This window comes from Kogia breviceps, chromosome 14 (genome assembly GCF_026419965.1).
Source record: "Kogia breviceps isolate mKogBre1 chromosome 14, mKogBre1 haplotype 1, whole genome shotgun sequence".
Lineage (NCBI taxonomy): Eukaryota > Metazoa > Chordata > Mammalia > Artiodactyla > Physeteridae > Kogia > Kogia breviceps.
The window spans coordinates 24,625,581-24,642,458 of NC_081323.1; the positions used below are offsets into that span (position 1 = coordinate 24,625,581).

The 16,878-nt window shown below is 43.3% G+C and overlaps 1 protein-coding gene across 10 annotated transcripts in view; it reads right to left on the reverse strand.

Moving 5' to 3' along the window:
• Positions 1-16,878, reverse strand: part of RALY (RALY heterogeneous nuclear ribonucleoprotein) — an 83,382-nt gene that overhangs the window by 22,960 nt on the left and 43,544 nt on the right. For 2 of the 10 annotated variants that reach the window (XM_067013301.1, XM_067013294.1), the window contains exon 1: positions 2,006-2,058. The exons of 6 other annotated variants lie outside the window; for them this stretch is intronic. Coding sequence is in view for 2 of the 4 variants with exons in the window: in XM_067013294.1 (XP_066869395.1) it covers positions 2,006-2,054 (49 nt within the window). In the remaining 2 variants the exon portion in view is untranslated. Of the gene's footprint in view, positions 1-2,005; positions 2,059-10,858; positions 11,084-16,878 lie in introns of those variants that run through there. 2 more of the 10 variants (XM_067013293.1, XM_067013297.1) reach the window with 2 other exon arrangements.

Genomic DNA, 16,878 nt, shown 5'->3' on the forward strand with positions numbered 1-16,878 from the left:
CGAGCATCAAATAAAAGTAAAACAGTGAGGGATTCCCTGGTGGCACAGTGTTTAAGAATCCGCCTGCCAGTGCAGGGGACACGGGGTTGAGCCCTGGTGTGGGAGGATCTCACATGCCGTGGAGCAACTAAGCCCGTGCACCATAACTACTGAGCTTGCACTCTAGAGCCGGCGAGCCACAACTACTGAAGCCTGTTCACCTAGAGCCCATGCTCTGCAACAAGAGAAGCCACTGCAATGAGAAGCCCGTGCACCGCGATGAAGAGTAGATCCCGCTCGGCACAACAGAGAAAGCCCGCACGCAGCAACAAACACCCAATGCAGCCAAAAATAATTTAATTAATTAAATAAATTTTAAAAAACCAAAAAAGTAAACCAATGAACCACAACAACTTAGGGGGAAAAAAGCCAGCCCCCAAAACAATAAGCATAACATGCCCAATACCTAATGAACTTTTAAACTAATTTATTCAACTGATCATGACAGAAGCAGCTGTGGTCTCTATGGTCTCCGCCCCCCCCCACCCCGTCATTCTCTTAGAAAGAATTAACTAACCCTTTCTGGTCCCCTTTCCTCTCAAAAAGGACACTACACTAAACATGTTTCTATACTGCAATAGCTGGTTTAAAAAAAAAAAGTTTCCCCCAAACTTTAATACATAGATGTCTCAGCTGCAGAAGCAGGAGCTTTGGACAGAGACAGACCAGGATCAATCAATCATTTACTTACTGTGTGACCTTGGGACAAGTCATTAAACTCCCTGAGCTGATGTTCTCTACTAGGCATACTTCCATATTCTTCCCTCCACACAGTGAATCATTTCCTGATTCACATACTAAAACCAAGCCCTGCTGATTTGGCCTCCTAAATATTTTTAGAATGTAGCCCTTCTTTCTCCATTCATATTAGTACTCAATTCATCCTTCACACCATCACAATATCACTACATGACTCCTTTGCTTAAAACCAAAATTAAAGTTTTGCTTTATTATTTCAAAATTCTTGGCTATTAATTTGGGTGTTTGTACTTGTGTGTTTATTTTTTGAAATTACCATAAGTAATCACCTAAACCCCAACCCCTCTATAGAACATAACTATTGTTAGCATCTTGGTATACTGCCTTCCAGTGTTTTTTCTTGTGCATTGTATTTGGATTACATAGTTAGATCATTCATTCAATTCTGTAACATAATTTTTTCAACTAACATTATAACACAGTATATATAACATATCTGTCCTTATTGCTGCACAGCTTTCAATAAGCACCATTTTAAAATAATTACCATTTTTAATAACTCATAGTTTCCCCATGAGTGGATTTATAATTTAGACTGGTCATAGTTTAGGTGGTCATTTAAGCTTTCTCCAATTTCTCAATATTATAAATAATAGCATCTGAGGGAAAGTTCATTCTATATACTGGATTATTTCCTTAGGATAGTGTCCCAGAAGTGGATTACTGTGTCAAAAATGTGTGAACATTTTTATGGTTCTTGAGATACACTCTGCCTAATTGTTGTCCAAAAGTGCTGTACCAAGTTACACTGCTATCACCAATGAATGCCACTTTCATGGCAACCTCACCAGAATCATGTACTGTATTATTATGTGTGGTGGTGGTGGGGGTGGGGGGTAGTTAATAGGGTAAAAGCAAATCCTCATTGTTGTTTTCATGTATACATGAAAATAATAGTGTCCCACGACTGTTACACTAAGATTTGAGTCCACAGAGTTTTTGATTGCCACAAAGAAGTTATTTTAGGTTCTTAGAGGAATAATATGCTGAAATTTTACTCATTTATCAAAAAATCATTTATTGAGTACCTGTTTCTGCCAGACACTATACAAAGTATGGAAGTGAACAAAGTATTTACAATCCCTGCCCCGAAGGAATTCACAGTCCACACAGTCCAGTGATGAAAACCAGAAACTATGTTTCATCCCTTTCATCTGGATAAGGGCTATGATAGGAACACGTGGGAACTCAGAGGCATGTCACTTACCAAAGGGACAGGACAGAAGGAAGAGGAGGCAGTCAGCAAGAGGAGTCATCAAGAAGTTCTGATCTTGTCCATAGGGATAAGTTGAAGTTGACCCACACATAGATGAGAGAAAACATTTAGGAAAGAGGAAATAACATGAACAAAGTTGTGGAAGCTGGACAGTGCTTCCACACTGAGTGAATAATAATATGTATTGCGGTTTCACTGGAGTGTAGAGTCTAAGACTGGATATTGCAAGAGATGATAGCAGAGAGCCTGGAAAAGGCCAGATTAGAAAGCCCTTGGGGACTGTTGAAGAGCTTGGACTTCATGGGAGCCATGACCCAGTCCTATGTCATATGCAGAAGAGTGCTCAATAAGAAGGGACTCAGAAGTCCCTATAGGTGTCGAGGGTCTGAACTACAGTAGTCAAACCCCAATCACAACATCCCGCTGTGTCAACTCTTTTTGTCTCATATGTTAGTCTTCTCTTGCCAAGCAGTGCAGAACTTTTGGGGTATTTTTCACAGCACCTAGCACATTGCTAGGCACATGGCAGGGGCTCCAATAATGCTCATGGATCAACTAACTGGAGGTACCTCCTGCAATAATACATATACTCAAGAAACCCTTACTGCCCTGGCATAGCGCCAGCCAATCTCAGCAGGAGCTCAGTCACTGCCTCTCTTGACAGATGTACTGCCTCAGAAAGCTACCTCCCCGCTTCTTGCTCCTTCTGCCAAATAAAAAAATGTGCCTGGGTACAAGAAACTATAAAGTATGTGATAACTAAGCAGCACATGGGGTGGCCAGCAGGTAGGCCTGAGGGATATAAATTCTTCCCCCATAGTACACTCCTCAAGCCAAGGACTCCCTCAGCTCCACTGGCAGTTTAGGAGTGCCACCACGACCCCCCCATAAAAATAAAATAGGTTTTTCCAATTGAGCATGTTAAGTCTCCTTTGAGTAGCTGCTGACCTTCTCTGAAGTATTACAACTTTCTACATTAGTAACATCTGCTTTAATGATGACAAGGATATTAACAAGATGATTATTTCAACAATTAATATAATAGCAAGTCATTCATGCCCTGCTAGTAGTGGTATGAGCTGTGGGCAATGGAATCTGATGTGCTGCTTAAGATCCATCTGAGAGGCAGAGTATTAAAATTATCTGTGTCATCTCCCCTCCCAGATTGTGAATTCCTGGATGGCAGGGACCACAATCTATTTCACATCGGCATTCCTCCTGCCTTTCAGGATAGACCCTGGCCCAGAGTGGTGCTCAGGGAGTACCTGCTGAAGTGAACTCCAGGTACCACTGTCCCCACCCCCTTCCTCATTCATGCTTTTTAAGAAACAAAAAGAAGCAGGTGGTACAGATAACGAAGCCAGGAGACTTGGGAGACAGAAAGGAGACATCTTTGCAGGAGCCCAATCCACTCCAGCCTTTAGAAAAGGCTGTTTTGTAATATTAAAAAATGATCATTATGATTCATTAATTGCTTATTTTGTGGTAGATGCATTGCTAAGTATTTTACTTCTCATTCTTACAACAACTCTTTGAGGTTAAGAATTATATCAAGGTCACAATGGCCCTGAGACTCTTTTAGGACAACGACTCTGGAGTCAGACTACCTGGGTTCAAATCCCAGCTCTGCCATGTACCAGCTATATGATGCTGGGTAAATGCCTTAACTCCTCTGTGCCTTAAGTTTTCTCACTTGTAAAATGAGAATAATATTACAGTACCTTCTCCATAAGGTTGTGAAAATTCATCAGCAAGTGAAGCATTCAGGAGCTTTCTAAATGAAATTATTATTACTACTGGTCCCATTTAATAGATGGTTCCAAATATCACACTCTTAACATTGCGTAAGGTTAAGAGAGACTGCTTCATCTATAAAGCAGGACCAGAACCAATTTCCGATTTGGTGATGGAGGCTGGAGCCAAAAGGGTTTTCAGTGCACAAAGCCACTGATGTCATAACCTTGATGAAAACTCTTCAGGATAGCCTTTGTTTTCCATCTCCCAGGAAGATACAGTCACTGTCTCCTCTGGACCCCGATATTCTCTACAGACCTCTGTCACAGCAACATTTGCTGCACCTTTGTGATTTACACATCTGTCTTTCTCCATAAGACTCTGAACTCTTAGAAGGCAGAGACTCTTTTATTAATCTTTGCAATCCCAGCCTCCGGCACTGCCCTGGCAACAAGTAGATGCAACAGGTGAAAGAATCCTAGGTGGGCACTGTTTCAGTAAATGGTTTCTCAGTGTTCCTGACATGGCAGCTCCTTAAAAGTGAACTGTATATTTGAAGTTCATGAGACGAACCCAAGTTCCTCATCCATCAGTGGGGCAGAAGGACAGGCAAAACAGTGATGAGAGAGACAACAAAGGAGGATCAGAGCGAGAAGCTGGGGACCAGTGGTGTCTTTGTTCAGTAGACTCCAAGGAGCAGAGGCTCAAAAGAGAGGTTGAATCTTCAACCCAGAAACTGGTGAATCTAAGCTTTCTGTGGTGGGGAAGATGTACAAGGTCCTCACCAAGCAGAGAGCAACAAAGGCTAGAAACTCCCATCCTCGTTGGAAATCAACACAGCAAGGGAGACCCAGTCTACTCTCTCTGAATTATCTGGTTACCCTGAGATGAGCCCAACCACTGGGCCCTACCATGCTGGCCTAAAGGAAAGAACACTGGGCAAAGAGTTTGAAGACTGGAGTTCAGTCCTGGAAGTGTACCAATTTTTCAATTAATAAATTCTTGAGGATCTAGTATACATCAGGATTACACTAGGCACCTGTAATACAACAATGAACATATCACTAATCTGCTCTCAGCCCCTGGAAAAGTCACTACCCCTTCTCTGAGTCTCAGTGTCCTCATAACGACACTTGGAAGATAACCTCTATGTCATAGGATTGTTCTGTGTATCAGATGTGTTTTGGAAAGTTTACTGTACAACTTTGCAAAGGTAAAGGTTGTATTTTTTACTAGATCTAAACTAGAAGGCTTAGTAAAAGCAAGGACAGCCCCCACCAAATAAATGCCAAGGACAATTCCCTCTGCCAGGTCTGGATAGAAACCAGTAGCACATTCCTAACCACTGAATTCCATGGAAGATGGTGATGGAAGAACAGAAATCTGACACATTCTCTTCAAATTCCTCTCAGGATCTTTCCCATAGTTACTGGTATCAGTGTTCATCACTGGGAACTGCACTATGGGCCTCTTGGATGAGCCCCCTGGATGCAACTGAAACTTCTTAAAACAAGAACAGACTTAAAACTTAGTGGGTTAGAGGCACCTTTCCAGGCACTGAGCTAAAATCACCTGACCCCTGGTCTTTCAACTGTTTGGAAACATTTGGTGGCCATTAAGCCTGTTGTTTCCTCATTTTCCTGCTTACTGGCACAAACACAACAAAACAGAAAGCTTGATGCTCTAACAACGCTCTCTGATTAGTGGTTTGCAGAATCCTCTGTAATTTTATGATTTGCCAGCTAGAAGAGTAAGAACAATGGAGTGCAAATAGTGGTGTGGCCCAAGGGGGAGTCAGGCACCTTGAACTTTAGACTTTGTTCTACTGTGGACTGGCTCTGTAAACTTGATTACAGACCTTAACTGCCTCATCCAAAAAATGGAGGAACTGAACCATATCAGAGTTGCATGAACTCTTCCGTGAAAAACCAGTGTTCCTCAAGATGTTAATGAGAGTTCCTCAGAAAAGGGGCTCCAATATCAAAAACAGGAAACTTGGCATACTCCATCCCTTCCTCCCCACCCTCCCCAGTCACATGCACACTAAGGCTCTAAAGTCAACAATAAAGAAATGTACTTTGCATTATTCAGTCTGACTTTTCCTAGATTATTAACATCTCTTCTGAGGAAGACACATTGGAATAGATCTCTCGGGTCTCTGGTCAGCTCTAACCCACTATGATTTCTATCAGAAGTACTTAACCAGTGCTTGGAGCTCCCCTGTTTCCCACTAACCCAGTTCTCTTAACCCAGTGAGGCACTTAAATGATACTCTGGCTTACAGAAATTCATTACATGTAGTTCACTTTACTGTAGTGAGAGTACTAGTTTTTTTTATGACATCTTTACTGGAGTATAATTGCTCTACAATGGTGTGTTAGTTTCTGCTTTATAACAAAGTGAATCAGCCACACATATACATATATCCCCATATCTCCTCCCTCTTTGCGTCTCCCTCCCACCTGCCCTATCCCACCCCTCTAGGTGGTCACAAAGCAGCGAGCTGATCTCCCTGTGCTATGCGGCTGCTTCCCACTAGCTAGCTATTTTACGTTTGGTAGTGCATATATGTCCATGCCACTCTCTCACTTCATCCCAGCTTACCCTTCCCCTTCCCCGTGTCCTCAAGTCCATTCTCAACATCTGTGTCTTTATCTCTGTCCTGCCCCTAGGCTCTTCAGAACCATTTTTTTTTAAGATTCCATATATATGTGTTACCATACGGTATTTGTTTTTCTTTCTGACTTACTTCACTCTGTATGACAGACTCTAGCTCTATCCGCCTCACTACAAATAACTCAATTTCATTTCTTTTTATGGCTGTGTAATATTCCATTGTATGTATGTGCCACATCTTCTTTATCCATTCATCTGTCAATGGACACTTAGGTTGCTTCCGTGTCCTGGCTATCGTAAATAGAGCTGCAATGAACATTGTGGTACATGACTCTTTGAATTATTTTCTCAGGGTATATGCCCAGTAGTGGGATTGCTGGGTCGTATGGTAGTCCTAATTTTAGTATTTTAAGGAACCTCCATACTGTTCTCCATAGTGGCTGCATCAATTTACATTCCCACCAACAGGGCAAGAGGGTTCCCTTTTCTCCACACCCTCTCCAGCATTTATTGTTTGTAGATTTTTTTGATGATGGCCATTCTGACCGGTGTGAGGTGATATCTCATTATAGTTTTGATTTGCATTTCTCTAATGATTAGTGCTGTTGAGCATCCTTTCATGTGTTCATTGGCGATTTGTATATCTTCTTTGGAGAAATGTCTATTTAGGCCTTCTGCCCATTTTTGGATTGGGTTGTTTGTTTTTTTGATATTGAGCTGCATGAGCTGCTTGTAAATTTGGGGGGTTAATCCTGTCAGTTGCTTCGTTTGCAAATATTTTCTCCCATTCTGAGGGTGAGAGGACTAATTCTTAAAGACTCAGAATACAAGACACTTAAAATACTAAGATGGGAAACCTGCAGTTACTAAGCTCCTAATACTTATTCCATACTGCGCTCGCATTTGTCCATACATTATATTATTTAATGCTTAGACAACAGTAAGAGATAGTTATCCTTTTATTACAGAGAAGAAAACCGAGGTTTGAAGAGGCTAAGTAACTTGTCCAAGGTTATTCAGCTAGAATATGATGAGCACCAGATTTCAAACCTAGGTCTACCTGTCTCCCAATTCTTGGTTCTGTTTGGGGCTCTGCCACCATAATTACCAGAAGATTGATCACTAACCTTCTTCCCTAACCTTCCCTGGTCTCAACTGTCAAGTGGGAATAGTAATCCTTGCACTGCTGCCCTCAAAGAGTTGCTCTAAGACTCAAAGGCAATAATAGGTATGAAAGGGCTCTGTAATATATAAAGATATGAATATAAGGAGCACTTGAAATATTGTGAACAAATGTTGACATTTCCTTTCATGATTTTTTAAGGTACTTGAGGTTCTTATAGGCTTCCCATGAAGTCAACTGTCCTTATCCCAGTCACCCCACCTCCCCACCCCTCTCCAAAATAGTGTTCCTTAGAATTTTCCAGTTAGGATTTTGGATAAACAGAAAACACGTCAACTTCTCAGTATTGAGTACTCTTTAGGCTAATTGTCAGAGTCACACTAAGCAGCCAATCTGCTTAAGGAGTCAGAAGTAAAAACAGCAGTGAGGGTGGGAGTGTTGGGAGGCCTGTAGATACAGGAGACTCCTTAAATAGTGGAACATGCCTGGGAAATAGGTCCAAAGGGTCATTTGGGACAGCAGATCATAGAAGCCTTTGTATGAAATCTATCCAGAAGATCAACAAGTATGTTGTGTGTGGGAGTAGGAGGGGGCAGTGTTGGCCAGCTTCAATTTGTTCTGGGATGGACAACACCTTGGCAGGGCCCTGACCGTAGAAACAGTAGTAGATGAGTAGGGCTCTCAACTCATTCTCTAGCCCAGCCTGGGATCACACCCTCATGATCCACACTGCTGTGGCCATCTGCTCCCTTCAACTTCTGACAGAGTAAGGCCAAAAACAATAGCAAAGCATTCTTGGAACCAGGCCCTGGTCAGGGACAGATAATAAATAGCAAAGTCCCTGCTCGCAGAGAGGAAGGCACTGCACCAACACAGTTGGAGCCTAACCAGAGGTTCTCTTGTAAAACAAAGTCTCTGGCTCAGAATTGTGTGAACTAAATGAATCAAAGGAGCATTCTTCTATGACTTAAGAGCACCTGTGGTGTCCGGAGCCCTGGATTCCAGTCCTCATTCTGGCATGAATAATTCAGTGAATCTGGGCAAATTACTTAACTTCTGTGGACCTCAGTTTACCAACATGTAAAGCAGGCTCTGTCTACCCCACAAGTTGCTATTTGTAGCCAGTGACATAATAGTTGAGACATCTACTCTGTAAATGGCATGAGATGGAATAGTGGGAGCTGACAGAGCACTGGGACACATGTTCTTAAAAGTTCAGAGCCCAGTCTGGGGAAGACTTGAAATAAGCTCCTTTTCTTCCTCCCCAGGCAATTTAAGTCTGCATTTCTCACACTGAAGTCATTCTTTGCATTTCTATTGAAGGGAGAAGGAAATGTGCCACTCAAGTATGGAACAGAAAGGCTGCCATCTTTCTACTTTTCAAAGTTTGTTCAGATTCACTGTAATGCAAAAGAGAGCAAAAGATTTGGATTTCTAATCCTAGCTTTTGTTAATCAAAAGCTGTAAAACCATAAACAAGCCTCAACCTCTCTAAGCCTTAGTTTCCTCATCTGTAAATTGGTGGAAGATTTCCTAAGACATAAGATTATAGTTAAGATTCAATTAATTAATGATGAAAGATGCCACACAAACATCAGTCATTACAAAGCTGTTTTCCCATCAGCTCATGAGCTACACAGGACAGTGGTTATCACTAAATTGACAGGTGAGATAATCGAAGCCCAGAGAAAATACTGATGGTAACACACAGCTCAACTCTGACTTCCTCCAACAAAGGTAATTATTCCTTTTATTTGTTATAGCAGTTATTTATTAGTTTGTTAGCCTCATTAAACTAACAGATCTCTGGGGGACAGAGCTACATATATTTTATGCATTTTTGTACCTCAATGCCCAGCACTGGCACACCAGAAAGATGCTAAAGAAATACTGGCAGTAGAAACACATCTAGAACACCCAGGACTCCTAATCCCAGGTATAGAGTTCTTATAACAGGAAGTGGCCCAAATCTCATAGACTGACTCATCATAACTTATCTCTTCCTCAATTCCTCCACCCTAGCAAGACTTTCCATTACTGGAGAGAGTCTCTAAGCCTTTGTAGGTGCTGATCCCTTAGCCTTGAACACTCCTCATATGCTTCTTTGCTGAGCTAATTCCTATTTACCCCTCAGACCTGGAGGACTTTCTAATCTCCCCTAATACTGGGTCAGGTATTCCCTCTCCACCACTACCCCCCATGTCTGTTTTATCATAGAATCCTAGCACACAGCATGTGTCAAAAGTATCTGTTGATGGGTAAATGACTGAAATAGTGGATCTAGAAATCCAAAGGAGATTCTTGGCCTGGAAGTCAGGAGGGCTTACTGTTTCTAATTCTAGCTCCACCACTGCTGTGCTCAGTGATCTCGGGCAAGCCCCAGTTCTTCCTGGACCATCCATAAATGAGCTATCACCTATGAATGAACTCAAAAGCACCAACAATATATGAGACTTAGGCTCATGCTAAGTCCTACCAGTGAGGAACTTCTGAAGCCAGCTGTGTGCTCCAGAGTATGGGAGGCCCAATATCCTCACCCCACGAGGAGCACCAGGTATACTAAACTATGCTGTCAGCAGCCTCCCAGCCTGTTGGTTTACTTAATTTCTCCTGATGAAGTGCCAAGAATAAATCCTAGGTGAGCAGCAGAACACTTTAATGAGACCAGAGCCTAATGAATCTTTTCCTTCCTGTGTCAATTAGAATTTCAAAGCTAGGATCCCCAAGGACCAATTTATTGGGAACAGAGAGAGAAATCTTTTGTTCATCAACTGCTGCCTGAGCTACTTTCCCTGGTCCTGTATGTCTGCTATGTAACAATCTTGCTTACTCAGATATGCCACCTGGTGAGACAGACAATACTTCTGGGGTGTGAACTTGAGGAAGGAGAGGAGGGGTCTAGGGTGTTTCTGGGGTTGAGTGGGGAGGTGCTAAGAGAATCAGAGCAGCCCTGACTTGAATGCCACCTCCCAAGGATACTGGTCTTCAAAGAGCTAATAGCAGCAGATCAACTTGCCATTCACCCAACTAAGTATCAGGTATTGTGTGACACCTATTTGCCTACTATTTTGAATCCTCCCAACAATCCCCAAAGTAGGTATCAACAGCACTAATTTTTTTTCCAGCCGTACGGCGAGGCTTGCAGGATGGGCTCTCAGTTCCCTGGCCAGGGATTGAACCCAGGCTGCGGCAGTGAAAGCCTGGAATCCTAACCACTAGGCCACCAGGGAACTCCCTCAACAGCACTATTTTACAGACAGAGGAACTGTGGCTCTGAGAGATAAAGTAAGAATTTTAAGGAACTAAGGAACTAGTTGAGGAACTAGCTGAAGAACACAACCAGTAGCTGATAGACAGGGATTTGAACTCACAATCTGAACTTGCAATTCCAGAGACTGGGCTCTTTCTATGAAACCACAGCAACCTTGCCCCAGGGCTGGCAGGGCCAGCGGCTGATGTCCTGAATGGCAGAGATGGCCTGTGGGCAGCCGTGGTCATGTTGAACACTTGCCACCAACACACTCTTTTGTCCAGGCACAAGCAAGAGTGCCTGTGTATTGCTGGTCCTTCCATTCAATGATGTTGGCAGTCTCACCCTGAGAACATAATCCAAGTAGAGTCACCATTGACATTACCCCAGACTCCTACCCCAGAAATCTTTTGATTTATGACGAGTTGCCAATCCTTGATCTAATAGCTCCCAGATGCCTAGTTCTCTTGCCTCCCATACTGTCCTCTCCAAGTCACACAGGTCCAGCCCAGTCGCCACTACAATGTCATCAATAGAGGCAAATTCCAAGGTGAGATGGTAAGCAAGTCAGGTTTCCAAATGGTTATGAAATGGAATTTTAGGACTCTGGTGGGAAAAACACTTAAGAGTGAGGTCAAGAGGTTTGTCCAAATTTATAGAATTGGAAAATAGCAAGAACCGGAACACAGGCATATATTGAACCTTAACCTAGCATCTATCTACCAAGAGCAGGAATAATAAATACAGAAAAAATGAAATCAGTGGTTTAAAAATTTTTTTAACTTTTAATTTTGAGATAATTATAGATTCATATGCAGTAATAAATATTTTTTTGGGGGGTGGGGGGTGCTATGCCTCATGGCTTGCAGGATCTTAGTTCCCCAACCAATGATTGAACCCAGGTCCTCGGCAGTGAAAGCTCAGAGTCCTAACTGCTGGATCGCCAAGGAATTTCCCTTTTTTTTTTTTTTTTTTTTTTTTTTGCGGTACGCGGGCCTCTCACTGTTGTGGCCTCTCCCGCTGTGGAGCACAGGCTCCGGATGCGCAGGCTCAGTGGACATGGCTCACGGGCCCAGCCGCTCCGCGGCATGTGGGATCCTCCCAGATCGGGGCACGAACCCGCGTCCCCGGCATCGGCAGGCGGACTCCCAACCACTGCGCCACCAGGGAAGCCCCAGGATGGGCTTTTGAGGAAGAATTACTAAGTTTCTCTTAACAGAATGCTGAGGTATACCCATATAACACTTTAAATAATCTTTCCAATGATCCCATCAAGCAGGTATTAACATCCCCATTTTACAGATGAGAAAACTGCTCTCCGAAGTCAACTAACTTATCCAAGATTACTTTGTCCCAGTACCTGCCAAAGCTGGGATTCAAATCCAGATATATCCAATTCCAAACGCTATGCTCTTTCTACATTTGCTTCTCTCAAGATAATACGGGCTGGGCTTAAAAGACAAGCCTGGATGTAGACTGGAGGTTAAGAGCAGGCTGCCGGTTAAGTAGGGGGGATAGCATGAACTAGGATGCGAAATTTAGCAACATACTCTCTTTGCAAAGAGTGGTAGTTCAAAGACATTGGCCAGAATAAAACAGTAAACTCACATGACAAAGACAAAATAAAAAGCTAAGGGGCAGATGGCAGAGGGTCACTGAATGCTAGCTGCTCTTGCCAACTATGTGGATCACAACTTGACTCCCCTCTTTGCTGGACACTAGCGAAAGAGAGGTAGCATGCCAAAACTGAAGATCCAGAGACTGGGAGGCAAAGGAAATCAAGTTCTACCACTAACTAGTTAAGTGGCTTTGGGCAAGTCACTCATCCTTTCTGGGTTTCTAATACCAGAGGATCAAACTAAAAGATGTCCAGGGACCTCTCTAACTTTGACCTTTCAGGAATCACTCTATTACCAGGTCATGTGTACAAATGTGAGTCTGGGAAATGCTAATACTGTGATTAAGCAAAGAAGCCTGAAATGAAACAGAGTAATGGTATGACAGGAACCTTGGGTACAGGGATAAAGAAAGAGAGCTAAGTGAGGGAGAGGAGAATAAATGGGATCCAAGTTAATCCTGGATAAAAGCCAGAAGACAGCAGGCAGGCAAGGGAAGGGAGGCTGAACCAGGAGAGTTACCAATCCTGGCCTTCCTACTAACTTGCAATGTGGCCCTGGATATTAGCCTCATTTTCCCATTGGCCAAATGCAGGGTCCTATATGTTCTGGCCTCAGCTGTTCCCTCTCCAACCTTATCCCTGCTTCTTTCTCTTTGGTGCTGTTCCAACCACACTGTCTGCCTCCTAGTTTCTCTACAAACATGCTCTTATCTTGGGGTCTAGCCTGCATATCTTTCACACATATGAAATAATCTAATAATTAATGATTTATTCATTTTCTGTCTCCCCCACTGAAACAAGTTCCATGAAGGCAGTCTTTGTTTATTAACTACCATATCTCAGCTACAAGAATAGTATCAGGCATTTGTTGAATGGATCCCTAAGGTCCCTTCCAATTCTGGCATGCTATGATTAACTTATGGGCTTACAGAACTTGTGAAAATCTCAGAAGTTCAAAGTGCAAGCCTGGGTGAGCTTATTAGGTTTAACCTGTCCTTTTGGCTCCAATTTTTGATATTTGCTTTGCCTCAGAGGCTCTTCAAAAATCACCTCCAGGGCTTCCCTGGTGGCGCAGTGGTTGAGAGTCTGCCTGCCGATGCAGGGGACGCGGGTTCGCGCCCCGGTCCGGGAAGATCCCACATGCCGCAGAGTGGCTGGGCCCGTGAGCCATGGCCACTGAGCCTGCGCATCCGGAGCTTGCGCTCCGCAACGGGAGAGGCCACAACAGTGAGAGGCCCATGTACCACACACACACACACACACACAAAAAAAAAAAATCAACTCCAAATGTAACAATCACATCCTAACACACAACTACACACATGCACAAATAGACAAATATATACCACTTAATTCAAGAATTCTTATCATATGCTAGATGTGAAACACAGTATTTCCTTAACCTGGAAAATGAGGCCTTATGCAGTTTAGACCCAACTTACTTTGATAAATTTAACCCTAACCACACTCCATTCCTGAAATCCTATGCTCTGGCTACAATGGACTGTTTACTCTTCTCTGAGACACACATGTAAGCTTCTGTGCCTTTGCCCTCATTGGTCTCTCTGCTTGGAAGCTACAGACTCCCCTTCTCAACTGCCAAATACTTCATCTTTCACGACTGTCAAATGTCTCATCTTTGAAGTCCAACTCAAATAGCACCTCTTTTGTGAAGCCTTCCTTGATCTCTCAGGCAGTTAGTGTCCCCCGCCCCTCCAAGTTCCCAAAGCACTCCACATGCTTCCATTATAGTGATCATCACTGCCACCTACTTACTTTATCTACCTCTTCTCCTTGATCAGTTATGGGCTCCAAAGGCCTTGACCATGTGTTTGTCTTTTCCTTATCCCTAAGGACCTATCGCTATGCCTGGCACAAATGTTTATCATATTGGATGTTAACATGGCACCACAACTAATAACACTTCTTAACCTTCACTGGCACACTTGATCAGATAGTTCTTCCAACCAAAAGTTGGTTTCCCTCATACTTCTACCCACTAATATGAACTCCTATGGGACTGGAGAAGAAGCTGGAAAGAAAGAGGAAAAATAGTATTTGCAGAGCCTTGAATGTCACGCTAAGGACACTGGCTTTTATTCTAGAGGTTTTATGAGCAAGAAAGTGATAGGAATAAGATCTGTATCTTAAAACCTATGGAGAGAAAAAGCGGGTTATATTTCAGGGTCAAAGACTGGAGATGGGGAGACAGGCTAGTTGACAATGGAAAAGTCTCAGTGAGAGAGGATTAAGATCTGGCCTTGGATGGTAGCACTGGGGATAAGAAGATGGGCAAAACATTTCAGAGACAAAACCACATAATGAAAGCAGTTGCCTACTTTACCTGAGTGAAACTCTGCTCAAAACAAAGTTCCTCCAGGTGGAACTTTGTGACCTCTTTGCATCCAAGATGGCCCTGAGGGTAACCAGAGCAGGGAAAAAGCCTCCATGACTAGGTGAAGGGGAAGAAGCAAGTCTAGGATTAGCAAAGGTCAAGCTCTAAGCCAGTGAGTAGGGCTGTAGGAGACAGCTCAAGGTCCTGCTAATAGCTGCTACCTGCAGAAGTTTCCGCAAAGAAGTCAGGTCTGCGCCCTGAGCAGAAAGATGCCCTCCTGACTTGGAGAGCTCTAGCCAGCTTTAATACCAGAGACTCTGATGATTTTCAGCGGTGCTTTGTTAAGGAAAATTATCCAAAAACTGGAAGTAAGGGAAAAAGATAACTATGTGAACTTTTAAAGTCATGTTAGGACATTTTTTTTAGTATGTATCTGAGAATCATCTGATACTCTTGGAGAATAGAATTTTGTTTGACTTACTGTTCACAAACAGTTAGGGCCCAAATATTTTATAACTCTGCAAAGTTAGAGGTTAACATATAGCAAACTGAGAAGTAGAAAAGATAACATGAAATGTTACATTTTCATTAGGACATTAATCAATTTTGGATCTAATTTAGCAATCTCATTTCAGCAATCCTTTTTCCCCTAAGAACATAAATCCAGTTTCTCAGCTATTCTCTTTCTGCTGGTTCCCACAGTGAGTTAAACAAAACTTCACACATGCTCACCACGTGGATGAAAATAATGCCCTGACATAGCACACACATCCACAGGCCTGCCTACCTACCTCACAGGAACCAGATGCCAGGAGGCAAAAGAAGCCTGACATCCAGGCACAGGATTTCAGTGAAGTGAAACAGGTGGTCACTTATGAAATGACATAAAGCTCAGTGTAGCAGAAAGGGCACAAAGCTGAGAGTCAGACCTGCCACTAATTCATTGTGTGACCTTGGGCCTATTACTTACTGCCCCTTGCTGGGCCTCAATTTCACAATTATAAAACGGGTAAGTTGATCTAGGTCAGTGTTGTTTTATAAACTGTGTTCCTGGCAACTCTGCAGGTTTAAGGCAGATGCCTCAGAGCCTGTCTTTGATGAGGGTAAGGGGGAGGCTGGACTGGTGGACTCTTGGCCCACCACTGCCACTTCTAACAGAGCAGCTCTGTTTGAGATGTTGAATTATATGTTTAAATAAAGGGCTCCTCCATAAACTTGATAACTGTTGGTTAAGATCTCTTCCCACTCTGACATCCCAAAATTCCATCATTTTATGGCAAATGATCCTGGGGACAATACAGAGCCAAAAATATCTCCTCTTACCCTCTAATTAAAAACATATTAGACGAGGGTCTCATTAAGAAGTCCCTAGTAGTTGAGTAGGAAGGGGTGAGGAAGGGAACAAGTGGTCAGAGGAGGGCTCAGAAAAGGGCAGAGGGCTTCCCTGGTGGCACAGTGGTTGGGAGTCCGCCTGCTAATGCAGGGGACACGGGTTCGTGTCCCGGTCTGGGAGGATCCCACATGCCGCGGAGCGGCTGGGCCCGTGGGCCATGGCTGCTGGGCCTGTGCATCTGGAGCCTGTGCTCCGCAATGGGAGAGGCCACAGCTGTGAGAGGCCCACGTACCACAAAAAAAAAAAAAAAAAAGAAAAGGGCAGAAACTAAAAGGCCTGCCCCTTTTGCAAATGAAGATTGAGTGGAACCCAAGGCCAGGGACAGAACCCTTTCAGGGAGGGCTTAGATTCACTGGCCTTATCAAGACTAAGGAGTTGGACTCTAGCCCCTGACCCCGCCACATAAAGGCAGATGCCTTCAGTTTCCTTAGACTAAAATCTCTACAAGTAAGGTGCTTTGTAAACTGAAAAATGATTACAGATTTGAAGACCTATTAGAGCAATCTTATTCTTAAATCTTTTATATTATTTTCCTCTCCTGTCAGGTCCCTGAAGGAGGCTCATCACACTTGCGATGTATAGACCCTCTCCCTTCCTTACATTTCAGAGTTGGGCATACAAGGGGCTTATTGCTTGGAATATTCCCCTCATTCAACTTTGAAAATGACAAGTACACTTCTTCCTAGGGAGTCCATGTTCCATGTTGAAGATGGAAACCTGGTCTCTTGCTTAGTGATTGGACCTCTGGGCCACACACGTGGATCCTAGAGAAGTTGGTTTGAGGCAGGGCAGAGC